Source organism: Sarcophilus harrisii, chromosome 4, assembly GCF_902635505.1.
Source record: "Sarcophilus harrisii chromosome 4, mSarHar1.11, whole genome shotgun sequence".
Lineage (NCBI taxonomy): Eukaryota > Metazoa > Chordata > Mammalia > Dasyuromorphia > Dasyuridae > Sarcophilus > Sarcophilus harrisii.
In genome coordinates this window covers 150,199,492-150,215,043 of record NC_045429.1, presented here as the reverse complement: position 1 = coordinate 150,215,043, position 15,552 = coordinate 150,199,492, and the positions used below count along the sequence as shown (strand labels likewise).

At 36.4% G+C, this 15,552-nt stretch overlaps 2 protein-coding genes across 2 annotated transcripts in view; one reads left to right on the top strand and one right to left on the bottom strand.

Annotated features, from left to right (window-relative positions):
- Positions 1 to 8,720, bottom strand: part of ADAT2 (adenosine deaminase tRNA specific 2) — a 29,689-nt gene extending 20,969 nt beyond the window's left edge. The window contains 1 exon segment of the mRNA XM_031937686.1: positions 8,415 to 8,720. Coding sequence (XP_031793546.1) covers positions 8,415 to 8,690 — 276 coding nt within the window. The 5' untranslated portion in view covers positions 8,691 to 8,720.
- Positions 8,721 to 8,930: 210 nt separating this feature from the next.
- PEX3 (peroxisomal biogenesis factor 3) overlaps positions 8,931 to 15,552 on the top strand; it is a 58,280-nt gene continuing 51,658 nt past the window's right edge. The window contains exon 1 of the mRNA XM_031937685.1: positions 8,931 to 9,059. Coding sequence (XP_031793545.1) covers positions 8,987 to 9,059 — 73 coding nt within the window. The 5' untranslated portion in view covers positions 8,931 to 8,986. The remainder of the gene's footprint in view (positions 9,060 to 15,552) is intronic.

Genomic DNA, 15,552 nt, shown 5'->3' with positions numbered 1-15,552 from the left:
ACCCACAACATTCCAGTTATACCTGAATCAGATTAAATGCAATTTAATGCAGTTGAAAAATATTTAATAAGATAAATAAAAATACATATAATATAATGTTAATATGTGGTTCTCTAAGTACAATTCAATGGTCCTGTTTCTATTTCAGTTTGAATCCACTTCCTTGGAACATCAAGGACAGCTCACTTTGTTAACCAAAACAAATCTAAGTCCTCAAAACATGCATTTAGGGCTTATTACTTCAACTTTCTCAACTATTTAAATTATCTGGTACTCTACTAGAGCAGAGGTGTTAAAGTGACTGCCAGTGAGCCAATTTGCAGCACTCCCAAATACAAATGGAACCCAATTAAAATGTATTTGGGAAAGAAAAATACAATAAAACATGGAAGTGTTAAGTTATGGTTTTCTAAGTTAACATGTGGCTTATAAAAAGCCTTACAGAATTCTATTTGATAATAGAACCTCAATTCCAGTTAAACTCAACTACCTGAGTAGGGAGTAGACATAGCAAGGAAGAGGCCTTGGCAAGGAAAGCCTGCTGCCATTATATTTTGGCTTTTCCCTTATTCTACCTTTGTTCCTGGCACCTCTCTCCTTTTGCCATCTTTATTTATCCCATTGCACTTATTTATCACTGGCAAAGTTTTATCACTCTAGTTTCCAATATTCTTTCTCACTGTTCTCTTATAGTAAATCTGCTTCAAGGTCACTTTACTTAACACTGTCTTCTAAGCACGTCTCATGTACTCCCACTTTATTTTTAACTTTTCACATGGCATCCACATGTCTCTCTGCATACTACTGATCCTTCAAGTCCATAGTTATTGTGAATCCTCCCTTGAACACATCAGTAAAACTCTTCCTATTATGGAATCTTAAAATCTATTACCTATAAATTATACAGCACAAATCCTATCTTGTCTTACTATATTTTATGCACATCTTGAGTCCCCAACTAAATTTTAATATCTTTAAAAACAGAGATTAAGAGGCAGCATGGTGTAATGAGTAGAAAGCTGGCTCTGAAGTTAGGAGGACATGAATTCAAGTGCTAACTGTGATAGATATTGCTTCAGGCAGTAACTTAATCTCTCACTTAACCAGTACATTCCCGGCATATAGTAGGCACTTAATAACTGCATGCTGACTGACTTTCACAGGCCCAAGCAATTCTCTAAAATTATAAATTAGAGAACAGCTGCTAATCTGCACTGGCAGTTTTCCTTCACCAATAAAGTCACTGATCCAGATCTCCATCCCTCTTTTAAAAGGGGAAGGGGAATAGAGATACTTCTTTTTGTTTCCATGATATTTAATTTAGCAGGAATTAGACAAATATTGGTTTATTTTTTAAAAAATTATATATTTATGTATGTAAATATATACATGTGTATACCTATATATATATATATATATATATATACACATATATGTTAAATGTGTTGGTTTAAAATTTTGATAAGAGACCTTGATCACTGTTGGAGAGTCCAGTGAAGAATTCATAATACAGATAGAGTTGAAGAACAAATAGAACTTAGAAAGTCAGAAAAGTTTAAATTCTCTTTGGAGAGGTAAAAGTAAAGAAATGGGAATGCATGAGACATGATGAAGGGACAGCAAATAGTATGTCAGTATCCCTGGAATAGTTTTATATTAAGAGAATAGTGGGAAATAACTAAGGTGACTCCCTTCCTCACACACCTGCAGGGCAGTCTACCCCAAGTTCAAGGTATTTGGTGAGTCAGCATCTCTTAAAACTATAGCTCATCATCCCCTAGTGATGTGTATATATATGTAATCAGCAAGACCACAAAAATAGCTCCAAGTAAAGGCATTTAATGAAATGGCAATGTAGGAAAGTAGCAAAACTCTGACACTGCAGTGGCATTAATGTCCTTGAGTGATTATTACACTTCTCAGAATGGTGTTCCTGGTCTTATTGTTCATTATGGGAACCTATTCCCTATTGGTATTGTCATCTTTGCCAGACACTAGAATAAATGTCAAGGCTAAAATTTGAACCCAGTCTTCTGATTCCAGGTCCCAACCTCTTTCCTCTACAACACAGCCTCTTAATTCGACTGAATAAACATTTGCTGAATACCTATTATTTACTCAGTATTAACTATTTATTATGTAAGATGTAACATATTTAAAAAGAAATCAACCATATCATCAAGCCAAATTGAGAAGTAGGCATTCAAGATGATCAATACATTTAAAACTCTATCTAAAGTGTCACCTGAAGGAAAGTGAAATGTTACGTTTGGAAGAAACTAGACTCAGTGATGACTATGATGATGGTGACGATGATGATGATGATGATGATGATGATGATAGCTTAAAAGCTTGCTTTAAATATGCGAAGGTCCTATGGGCAAGGGATTAGAGTTTTCTGCTTGGATATCAAAGCGAAAAACTAGGGTCAATAGAAATTTACAGGAATAAAATTTTAGTTTTAGTTTTTGTTTTGTTTTTCACTCAGTAATAGCACATAAAGTATCCAATTATTGGAGATCATTTGTTGGGAATGTTGTAGTGGTCCTATATATAGTACTAAATGGTTATAGTTCGTTGAAAATAGAAGTGGGTTCAAATCCTAACTGAGGATTTGAGTTGTGTGACTCAGATTCTTTACTTCTCTAGGCCCTCAGTTCCCATATTTATAAAAAGAAATCAAAATGAATTAAATAATCTATAGGGTCTTGTCCAGCAGTAAAACGCTATGATGCTATAACTTTTAATTCTATTTCTATGTCTGACATGACAAAAGTAATCTCTTAGGAATCAAACTGGGAATGATGAGCAGGATGCAATGAAGAAGATAAGACAAATAAATAGTCTTGGTATAGGGACATGTTAATAAGGGCATACATTAGAAAGACTGTGGAATGAAAAGAAAAGGATATTCTTAAGGGAGACAAAAGAAAGGAATTAAAACTGACTTCAAATCTTCAAGCTTGAATAACTTGGGTGAATTATCATATTGATGAAAAAACAAGTAAGAGATCTAAATAATAGGCTTCTATTTATGCATTATCTAGGTTTGGGTTACTCATATACCAAAATCCTTTTTTTTTGCTCCCTCCCTCTCTTTTAGGTCTTTGTCCATTTCAAATAAATAATAGCTTGCTTAGTGCAGGTGCATGATCATTTTCAGGTAAACTTCTGTTTAAAAAAAATACTAGTGTTTTATGAGGGCTGGAATTTCACACTCCTCAAGCAGATTCAATTAATTTGTTTGCTCCAGATCTGGTCATATCTATGCACTTAAAACCATGTTGAATAGTTCTCAATATATTTATAGAATATTATCAGCTAGTACTCTAAATTATAAAAATTCTTTTCCTTGAAGTTTAGGGAGCCAAATAATTTATCACAAATTTTCTAACTTAAGTCCAAAAAGTAATGTAATTGAACCTTAAAAAAAAGCAATAGGCAAGTAAGATACAACATCTGGCACAATAGTAGATAAACTGAGGGTCTGGCATTTGTAACCCAGAGAGTAAAAGACTATTTAAACCAATTAATACTGCTTGATCTAGGTACAGTGCATACTCAAACCCTACCTAATTTAAAAGAGGGACTTGTAGATTGTTCTGTGTTGATGAATTCCAAAAACTATGGGTAAAAAAAAAATGCTAAAAGAAAAAAAAAAACTAATCTTTTCTCTTGTACATGCAGAATACAAAAACAAAACACAGAAACAGATAAGGCTTCTAATTTTTTGCAACTAAGATAATACTAGAAGTGAAATAAATTTAAATTCTATTCCTAGAGTTTTCTAAGAAAACTTCATTGGTAGTTAGATTTCTCCTCCATTTTTATTCTAATAGTATTGAAGTAAGAAACCTGGTCTGTAAGCTACTGTAGCAATGCTTTACTTTTAAAAGACTGCTATGACTAGTATGTGTTAGATACTAAGCATATGATACTACAAAAATAGCTACAAGGAATTACAGATAGTAAAGCTTTGTTTTTGCCTCTAAAGCCTATGATACAAAAAAAATAAAGTATATCAATAAATGTTACAATCACATATATGTAAACTTATTCACAGATACATAATTTATGTTTATTGAGTATGAGTTAATTATGTATCAATAAAAGCATGAAGATGATGAAATTTACACATTTACATAGTGTTGTACAGTTTCTCTATAGAGAAAAGTAAATTTTGAATTGTACATAAGAAATTATTTGTTTGCAGAGAGTGGTATAAGCACTAGAAACAAAAGAGGAACAGCCTCAAATGGGGAATTTTTTTTTTTTTTTAAGTTTTGTATAGACAAGAGAGTGAGCAAAGGGAACTAGAGAAAAGAAGAAAGTTCTTAGACATTGTGAAACTAATTGGTAAGATATATACGAAAGCCAAAAGAATATAAGTAGGGAAATTAGAAGCAAGTAAAGAGAAGACAGATGTATTGGAAGATATAATTAAGAAAAATGTTAGTAGCATGATTCAATGTGAACTGAAGACAGCCAATGCTGAAAACATTACTTTGGGGCTGCAGAGGAGTAAAAAGAGGAAAGGAAGATGAATGAATACCTTTTATGTATGTAATGCTTGAAAGGTTATAAAGCCCTTTCTTTATAAACTTGTATATTAGAGTAAATTAACTGTTTGGACATGTATACATATATTGTATTTAACTTATAATTTAACATATTTAACATGTCAACCTGCCATCTGGGAGAAGGGGTGGGGGGAAGGAGGGAAAAAGTTGAAACAAAAGGATTTGCAACTGTCAATGCTGACAAATTATTTATGCATATATCTGGTAAATAAAAAGCTATAATAATAATAAAAAAATTAAAAAGAAAATAAAAAGAAAAAAATAAACTTGTATATTGAATAGTCAGATATTAGTATTCCTATTTACAAGTGAGGAAAACAAAACTACATAAGAATATATAGGCTAAGGAAAATACAGGTTAAGGACATAATGATTACCATACTAGAAAAGCTCATTCTTTGCCTCATTTCTTAATCACTAAATGGGAAAACTGAGACTGGTTAAAGACTTTAGCTTAAAAAGACCAAGGTCTCCCACCGATTCAAGACCACCTCTAATGCTCCTGATCTATAACTGGTTACTAGACCCAGATGATTCCAGAGGAAAAAGCCTCAGCTGGTGACTTTGCAAAGTCCTCTTTACCTCAAATCCAGTTCACTTGCATGTCACAGCATTACCTCCCTGATATTATGATCTTTCTCCAGAATGAAAGATAAACAACAACAACCACATTAAAAAATGAAGGTATTGGTCCTTGAACCCAGGACTTTCATTTCAAAATTCAGAACTCTTTCTACTATACAACTGAAAGTTATAATGAACTTAGACAAGTTCTCATATAAAATTTGCCAATTGATATCTGCTATTTAAAACTAAAATTCAGCACACAGAAATGACTAGAAAACAAAACAACACAAAAAGTACAATAAAACAAGGACAACAGTTGAGTGCAATAGAAAGAAATTTGACTCTGGAATCAGAGGATCTGAGTTCAAATTCTGCCTCTGATACTCATTGAGTGACCTTAGCAGAATCAGTTAACTTCCCTACATTTTAGTTTTCAAAATTGTAAAATGACAGTATTGTTCTAGATGGCCTTTAAGTTCTTTTTAGTAATCAACAATCACTGATTAAACACTTTGCCAGGCAAAGTTGTGCTAAATGCTGCAAATTCAAAGAAGTCAAAAATAGTCCTTGGCCTCAAGGAGGGACAGAGTTTTTAAAAACTGGATGATTTCACTGATATAGGAAACTCCTAAAGAGAAACTATTTTAGAGTAGTAACTTAGCTAAAGTTAACCAGCCAATATGTCAGAAGCAAGTTTTTAATTTTTATATTTTATTTTTGTATCCTCCTCTGTCTCCTTGAAAAGACAAGAAATTTGATACATTGCAGACATGAAAAACATATTTCCATATTAGCCATGTATCAAAAGAAAACAGATTTTAAAAAAACCCTAAAAAACCAAGCCCTCCAAAAATAAAGTTTTAAAAAATAAGTATACATGTCAAGACACTATATTAGGAGACCCCTGTTTTCCATATCTAAGATCCAGGAAGCAAGCTAGGCCCTGAGATTGGCATAACAATCCTTTGTGCTCACATTCTGGAACTCATAATCTCTTAGAGGTTGGCCAATCACTAGCAGGCCCAAATCGGAAGTCCTGATTTGTAGGGACTTTTTGTCACTAGACACCTTTGCCTCAATGTTCCTGTTGCAACACTACTCTTGCTGCACTACACTATTTGACTCTTTGTCTAGCTACAAGTAAATAAATAAGATCCAGCCACACTAAAATGGTCCTCCTACTAAGGGCAGAGCTTTGGTACATGTGTCTAATCTCCTTCTTTATTTGCAAGCTGTTTCCTTCACTTTGAAATTAAACTTTTATTTGATTCCTGATTCTCCTGTGTCTGACCAGTTCAGTCTGGTTGACACTTGGATCTGCATTAGGACTTCATCACTTCTTTTTCTGGAGGTAGATAGCATTTTTCATCATATGTTCTTCAAAAATATCTTGGATCCTTGTATTACTGAGAATAGGTAAGTCATTCACAGTTGATCATAGTATGTATTGCTTTTAGTGTTCTGCTCACTTCACTTTGTATGAGTTCCTATAAGTCTTCTCAGGTTTTTCTGAAATCTGCCTGATTATAATTGTTTACAGTATATTTCTTAATAGTATTCCATCATAACCATATACCATGACTTGTTCAGCCATTTTCCAATTGATGAGCATCCTTTCAATTCCCAATTTTTTTGCCATGAGAAAAAAGAGCTACTATAAATATTTTCATACATTTGATCCTTTTCCTTTACTGGGAGGTGAGAAGTTGGGAAATCTCTTTGGGATTGGAATTGCTGGGTCAAAGGGTATACACAGTATTATAATCCTTGGGCAGTTCCAAATGAAAAGGTAAGGATTCAGATTGTAAATTCCTTTAAATGACAAATGAACGGGTTATATTTCATCCTTCAGGTAATAGGGAATCACTTGACTTTGTTGAATAGGAAGTAAGGAAAATCACTTTGGCAAATTATATCTAGAATTAATTGAAATAGTGTGCGACCTGAGGCATAAAGTCCAAACAAAAAGTTATTACATGTAATAGATAAAGGAAAAAGTGATAAGGGTCTAAACTATGATAAAGGCCTATAAGGGTAAAGAAGGAAAAAAGAAGATGTAAAAATGTTGTAAATGATAAGATTTTAGCAAACTGAGATAATAGTAAAAAGATAAGAATGTGAGAAGAACAGCGTTCAGGATCTGAATTCCAATCCCAAAGAGATTTCCCCAACTTCTCACTTCCCAGTAAAGGAAAAAGATCAAGTGTATGAAAATATTTATAGTAGCTCTTTTTTCTCATGGCAAAAAATTGGGAATTGAAGGGATGCTCATCAATTGGAAAATGGCTGAACAAGTCATGGTATATGGTTATGATGGAATACTATTAAGAAATGTACTAGGAGGATGGCCTTTCATTTATAGCTCTAGATCTAGAATAAACTAAACACAATATTTAATAAACTCGTATTATGATCACTGTTACTTCTACAGTACTTTATATATATACATATATATATATATATATATATTTTACCCCATTTGATCCTCCTTTGAGGTAAGTATTATTATTTGTATTTGAGAATTTTGATAATTTGTATTTGAGAATATTTTTATCTGAGAAGCTCAAGCTTCGAAAGTTGAATAGACACAGGTTCAAGCGGCTTCTTGGTGAAAACCACTCAAAGAGCCCTCAAAATAGGAAATTACTTTTTTTTTTGGGGGGGGGAGGTAAAGAAACAGGTTTCTTGGCTCACGTCTCTCAGAAGATCAGATTCTTATTAAATTGTGGTGTGAGACCTCCACATGAGTCTCTGAACACCGTCGGGATTGTGAAATTACGGTTTATTGCCAGTAAATATTTGATTTGCATGCTTATTTTGTACCTACATGCCTAGAATGGTGTAAGAATTTCTGGGGCGAAAAGCAGTCGGGACTGGAAAAAGCTGAAGAAGCCTAGCTTCAGACCACGCTGGAGAAGATCTGCCCCCGTCCCCTCCCTCCTCCCCCCGCTCCGACAGCCTTGAGCCCGAACCCAACGGTCCCAAGGCTGGGACCAGGCCCCAGGTATGGGCAGCCCGCGTCAGGGTCACGCTCAGCCCCAGATTCTAACTAGGTTAAAGTACGAGGCGGAGGGGGAATGGGGGCGGTGCTCTCTTTCGCAGGGTAAGAAGATGTCCCGCCCCGCTCCCGGGGAAGGTCTCGCTCTACAAACAAGAACTCGCGGCCTGCCCTTCCCCCTCCCCCGCCCCTCCCCCCCCCGCGGGCGGCGTCACCCTGCGCGTCCTCTCCCATACCCCTTCGGGGCGCCCCACCCCCAGCCCCCTCACCATGAGCATTGCCCTCTCCATCCACGCCTCTCTCTCCTCTGCGGACACGATCACTCCCTCCGATGTAAGCGCTGCCTTAGCAGGCTCCTCCATCTCACGGAGCCAACCCGACGAATCTTCCGGGTAGAGAGCGCGAAAACAGGCAGCGAGTCAGGAGAGCGCGGCCGGCGGAACGTGGGAGGCCGCAGCTGCTGTTTCCGGGGAACCGCCGGATAGTGGGCACACTGGGGACCGAATTCGCGACGGACGCGGCTTTCCGGCCCGAGGCAGCCGCATTAGCGGCGGCGGCGGCGGCGTTGGGGACGGCGGCCAGGACGGCTCAGTCGGGTCTCCACGCCCCCTTCCCTCTTCGGTGACAGTCGAGCTGGAGACTGGCGGCTGTGATTTCCCCGGGAGGACCCGGGGAAGGGGCAAGGGTGACGGGGTACCTTGTCCCCAGGACCAGACCGACCAGCCACGCTCCCCCGAGAAACCGTTCCCCTTTCTCCCCCCTCCTTCCAGGTCCCCGCCACTCCCGGGGCTCGCGGTCTGCAACCCCCTCCACCCCTCTCTCCCGCCTCCGGGACCGGAAGATGCTGAAGTCTGTGTGGAATTTTCTGAAACGTCACAAGAAGAAATGCCTTTTCCTGGGTACTGTCCTCGGAGGTGGGTGCAGGCGCTGGGGGGGCGTCTGGGACCCGCGCTCTCGCACCCTGTGCCCTACCCTCCGGCTCCTCTGCTTGCTCATCCTCTCTCTCCTTGACTGCAGGAGGGGGGCGGGAGATCGGGGAATGATTCTCTCTCTCGGGGCTTCACAGTATTAAAGCGGTAGCCTCGCCGTCAGAGGTTCTCCTCCCTCATGATGAGGAACCTGAGGCCCCGGGAGATGAAATTACCTAGACAGCTGGTCTTCCGCAGCGCCCTTGTCACATACCTCGCTTAGAGAAATTGCCTCCGGATTCTGTATGCTATTGACCTACTGGAGTGAACTATTGCAAGCAATCCAATTGCAACATCCAGAACTTTGAATTAATTTCTCTTTACTAGGAGTTTCCCAAACCTTAAAGAGATTGCCCAAAGTCTGTATGTGTGTCTTTCTCTTCCCATCTTAACTTCTTTTCTTTTTCACTTTTCCTTTTCCATCTACCTCTCTTCCTTCCCCCTCTCCTTTCCCTTCCCCACTTCTGTTCGTCTCCTCCACTCCCATTTCCACACCGTCCCGTCCCTCTTTTTTTAAACTATATTGTAGTATTTGAACGCACAGCTAGATGTACTGAAGGATCCAAGTATTTATATTATTTAGTATTTATATTTTATATTATTTAGATCATTTAGTCTCACATTCTAAAGTATGACCTATAAAGACAACTGACATCAATCTTCCTTAAGCTTAAGATATTCACCTCTATTCTGTTCGAAATCTGCACTGGAATCATAAGGACAGGTAAAAGAAATTCTTAGGGGCCCTTCCTATTATCCTGTAGCCAGAATGAATAAAATTGGTAGGAGGCCAAAGAGAGGAAATATTGGCATACCTATAAACATAAGTAGGAGATGGAATTTTATCAGCGTGGGGTTTTGATGTTCTTATCACTAAATAAATGCACTAGATTCAAAACTGTTTATAAATCAAGGAACAAGAATCTCCCAAAGAGCTTGATCCATCTAATTTTTATTTTGATATGGTTTTCCATGCAAAACCACAGATAAATAATAACATTCTAGTCATCATGAATTCAGATTAGGAGATGGAATTTTATCAGCATGGGGTTTTGATGTTCTTATCACTAAATAAATGCACTAGATTCAAAACTGTTTATAAATCAAGGAACAAGAATCTCCCAAAGAGCTTGATCCATCTAATTTTTATTTTGATATGGTTTTCCATGCAAAACCACAGATAAATAATAACATCCTAGTCATCATGAATTCAGATTAGGAGATGGAATTTTATCAGCGTGGGGTTTTGATGTTCTTATCACTAAATAAATGCACTAGATTCAAAACTGTTTATAAATCAAGGAACAAGAATCTCCCAAAGAGCTTGATCCATCTAATTTTTATTTTGATATGGTTTTCCATGCAAAACCACAGATAAATAATAACATCCTAGTCATCATGAATTCAGATTAGGAGATGGAATTTTATCAGCGTGGGGTTTTGATGTTCTTATCACTAAATAAATGCACTAGATTCAAAACTGTTTATAAATCAAGGAACAAGAATCTCCCAAAGAGCTTGATCCATCTAATTTTTATTTTGATATGGTTTTCCATGCAAAACCACAGATAAATAATAACATTCTAGTCATCATGAATTCAGATTAGGAGATGGAATTTTATCAGCATGGGGTTTTGATGTTCTTATCACTAAATAAATGCACTAGATTCAAAACTGCTTATAAATCAAGGAACAAGAATTTCCCAAAGAGCTTGATCCATCTAATTTTTATTTTGATACGGTTTTCCATGCAAAACCACAGATAAATGATAACATTCTAGTCATCACGAATTCAGATTTGTGGCTAATTTTGTGTTTTAATCACAAAAGTCTGAAACCAAATCCTTATTATTGTTGTGGAAGTATGATTTTGATTGAGGTTGTGAGTAGATTTGGGTTTTTTTTTTTTTTTTTTTTAGCTGTTTTGAAGTCTGCATACTTTCTACACTTAAATGTTTTTATCTCAAATGCACAGGTGGCACTCAGTATTCCATTGTTTATATTGAATGTTTAACCTGGAGAAGTGTTAGTGAGAATTTGATAAAGGTCTTCAGTAATTTAAAGGATTCTCTTTTGGAAAGAAGAAGTAATCTGATTTTGCTTTGTCTCAGAGGACAGAACTAGGAATAATGGGTAAAGGTTAGTGAGATACAGATTTTAGCTAAAATATGAAGGAAAATTTACCGAAAATCCAAACTGTACCTTTGAAAGGAAGAAGACAACAAAGAAGCAAATAAATATGTGGCTTAGTAATAGAGCATTGGCCCTGGAGTCAAGACCACCAAAATTCATATCAGGCCCCAGATACTTGCTAGCTGTGTGATTCCAGGCAAGTCTTTTTAACCCCTGACTTTTATCAGTTTTCTCATCTGTAAAAATGGAAATTATAGTATTCACCTTTTGAAAGAGGTATCGTGAAGATAAAATGAGATAATATTTAAAGTGCTTTGCAAGCTTTAAAACGTTGTATAGATTCTATTATTATTAATAATTAATAACCTGTGTTTGTATAGTGTTTTAAAGTTTAACAAACAATTCCTATGCTTGGTAGTACATGTTTTATCTTTCCTTTAATGGTAAGGACATTGTGACTCAGAGAATCAAGTGATTTGTAGCTAAGAAATGGGAGAGGGTGATTTAAAACTATTTCTTTTGACTTAGAGTTACTGATTTGATTTACTCTGTAGAAACCAAGAATTTCTTACAGGATGGCAAAATATAAATATATCATTTTATTGAATTCTTGTTGATTTGTAAGGAAATTGAAAACTTACAAGAGTCCATGAAGGAATAGACATGCCATCTTTCAAGAATAAAGGGAAGATGGAAACAAAGTTTAGAAAACATTATTTTTAGGCTTTTTTTTCCTGGATGATTTATAGTTCAAGGAGCAAGAACTTTGGCCCATATGTTGTAGATACAGATGCATATAAATGGAATATAAGAGAAATATTTAGAAATGAAAGAGAAATTGATTTTATGATCTTACAAACTATTAAGAAAACAAATTCTTCCCCCATCCAAATTATAGTTGGTCAAAGAAAGAAAAAACAGTGGAGGATCACAATAAACATTTACCTAGAGCACACCAAACTTCTCAGTTTAAAGCATACAAAATTTAAATGTTGCAACCAAAGATTTGATTCAAAAATAAAGAAATCACTAAAACTATAGTTCTTCTTATATGGTCAAAAAGCTATCAAACTGTGCATACCCTTCAATTCAGCAGTGTTATTACTGGGCTTATATCCCAAAGAGATCTTAAAGAAGGAAAAGGGACCTGTATGTGCAAAAAAGTTTGTGGCAGCACTCTTTGTAGTGGCCAAAAACTAGAAACTGAGTGGTTGCCCATCAATTGGAGAATGGCTGAATAAATTATGGCATATGAATGGTATGGAATACTATTGTTCTATAAGCAATGACCAGCAGGATTATTTCAGAAAGGCCTGGAAAGACTTACATGAACTGATGATGAGTGAAGGAGTGAGGAGATCATTATATACTTCAACAACAATACTATATGATGATCAGTTCCAATGGACATGGCTCTCTTCAACAATAAGATGAACCAAATCAGTTCCATTTGTTCAATAATGAATAGAAACAGCTATATCCAGCAGGAAAACTGGGAAATGAGAGGGAACCACTACGTAGCATTTCCAGTCCTTCTGTTTTTGTCCACTTGCATTTTTGCTTTCCTTCACAGGTTAATCGTACGTTATTTCAAAGTCTGATTCTTCTTGTGCAGCAAAATAACTGTATGGCTATATATACACATATTGTATTTAACATATAATTCAACATATTTTTTAAAAATAAATAAAGTAAAATAATTGTAGACAAAATAAAACATTTGGGTACCTACCTGCCAAGAGAAACTTGGAACTATGTAAACATAATTACAAAACACTTTTCACACATGAAAAATATCTATTGCCCATGGGTAGGCTGAGGTAATATAATAAAAATTACGATTCTATTAAAAAAAAAAAAAAAAAACTATAGTTCTTCCTAGTATGGGAGCTATCACTTCTGTTGATTAGGTGACCATATGTTTGTCTGATATATGTTTGAAGGGGAAATCTGAATGACTTCTAGTAAGAACAAAATAAGTAAATGTTACAGAAAAGTGGGTCACTGATTATATCTTATTTGCTCATTGACTATTTAGAAAATATAAGATTTAAGTTGTGATTCTATATTCCTTTTATGAGCAACCAGAAATTACTAGATTATTCTGTACATGTTTATATTTACAATAAGCAAAACTTTTACAGAAAATCTAAACAAGCAAATATTCAGAACTCCTATTCCCTATTTATCTCAAAACCCATCCTTTTTTCCTTTATTCCAGCCTCTGATGAGGAGGTGGGCCCTTCTCCTTGCCAAGACCATCCCCTCTAATTATATTCATGCTCCCATCCTTTTTCTTTCCATTAGCAAATTCCACAACAATCCTCCCAACCCTTATCTTCAGTTTCTTCTTCTGTACTGGCTTTCTTCTTCCTGCCTAGATTCTTTTCCATCCTTAAAAACCTTCAAAATGTCCATATAGCCAAATTCCTGAGAGAGGGGAGGAAAAGTCATCTGGATAGCTTCTACTTCTCTCAATTACTTTTCCAACCCTCTGTAATCTTTTGCTTCCAAGATCACTCAAATTAAACTGTTTATCAAAGTTACATTGTTCCTAATTATTAAATCGACCTTTTATTAGTTCCCATTTGACTCTGCAACATTTGACCACTCTCTCCTAAATATTTTTCTACCTAGGTTTTCCTGACTATCCATTTTTGCTTCTCTTCCTACCTTTCTGATCACTTGTCTCATCACCTGTGCTATAATGCCATTCACATGAAGCCCTCTAATTGTAAATATACTTCTATAACTGTTCTATGCCCTCTTTTCTCTATACAGTAATCTGTGATGTCATCAACTTATCTTAGTTCTAAATTCTATGCAAATTATTACCAGATTTTGTCATCCTAGTTTTTCCTGAGCATGGATTCCACATCAATTATTCATTAACATCTCATTATCAAGCAGGGGTCTTCACACTTTTTAAATAGGGAGCCAGTTCACTGTCCCTCAGACTGTTGGAGGGTCAAACTATAGTAAAAACAAAAACTTTGTTTTGTGGGCCTTTAAATAAAGAAACTTCATAGCCCTGAGTGAGGGGGATAATCGTCCTCAGCTGCCCCGCATCTGGCCCTCGGGCCATAATTTGAGGACCCTGCAGTCTACACTGTTCTTAACTTCTTTATTTCTGTTTATATGTCACCATCCTTCTATTTACCTGAGTTCATAAACTTAGAATTATCCTCTACTCATCCTTTTCCTCGAATTCATGTTGTCTCCACATGTTGTTGATGCTACCTCTATAATTTATATCCATCTTTTCTTTCTCTCTATTCAGATGTTTACCACTCTATCTTAAGCTCTCAACACCTATAACTTTAATTATTGTAATATCCTTCTACAAATCCCATTCTTCTCCAATCCATTTTCCCCACAGTTTCCAAGATATTTTCTTGCTTATAAAGTTTCAAGTGTCTCTAGGATTAAATACATTCGTGCTCTGTGAATACTTAAAACTCTTCTCAACCTGGTTTCTTCCTACTTTCCCAATTTATACAAATTGATATCCACATTACTCCCTTTCAAAAGCTATGGCATTTAGCCAAACTGGCTTATTTGTTCCTTGTATATCACATTCTGTCTCATTCTTGCAAAGACTATACACTTTCTTTCCTGGAATGGGCTCTACTGTTTCTCAGAATCAGCAACTTTATTTCTATGATCAGCACTAGCCCACTGTTTTGCCACAGTTCTCTTTAACTGTCCTGACTCAGTTTCCCTGCACTAGTTTCCCCGTGTCTAGTTTCCTTAACTCTTCTGTCTCAATCCCCTAAACTGTAAAACTACCCCTCTGGTCCATTAAGACTGAAGATAATTTGCTCTAAGGTTATAAATTGTTAATGCAAGCAAGATAAACAAGAGAGTAGACCTCCTGACTCTTCTGTCCTCAAGAATTTACACTATCCCTCTAAAATATTCCAAGATAGCTCATTGACATCTTTATTTCTGTGTATTCAGATATCCTGGCTCTGGTTTTTAGGATTTATGGCCGCTCCCATCCTGACAGAAGTTTTCATGCCTTTCCCCTCTTCTTTGTTTCTAAAAGGTATTTAAGGGTTTGAGATTCTCCCATTCATGCTGGATGCTGGACGCTGGATTCTTTGAGATGACAGTCTCCTTTAGCCCTGGGACCAACATGGATCCCTTGGTCCCAGTATATCTCTATCTCTCTCTGACTGGATAATTTGAGGCGAGAGTCCTATCCAGTCAATTATGCTCTCCAATTAATAAAATATGAAAAACTCTCTAATCTCTCACCTGCCTTAGTTTCTCCGGCATTATACCACTACCTACTAATGAGGCC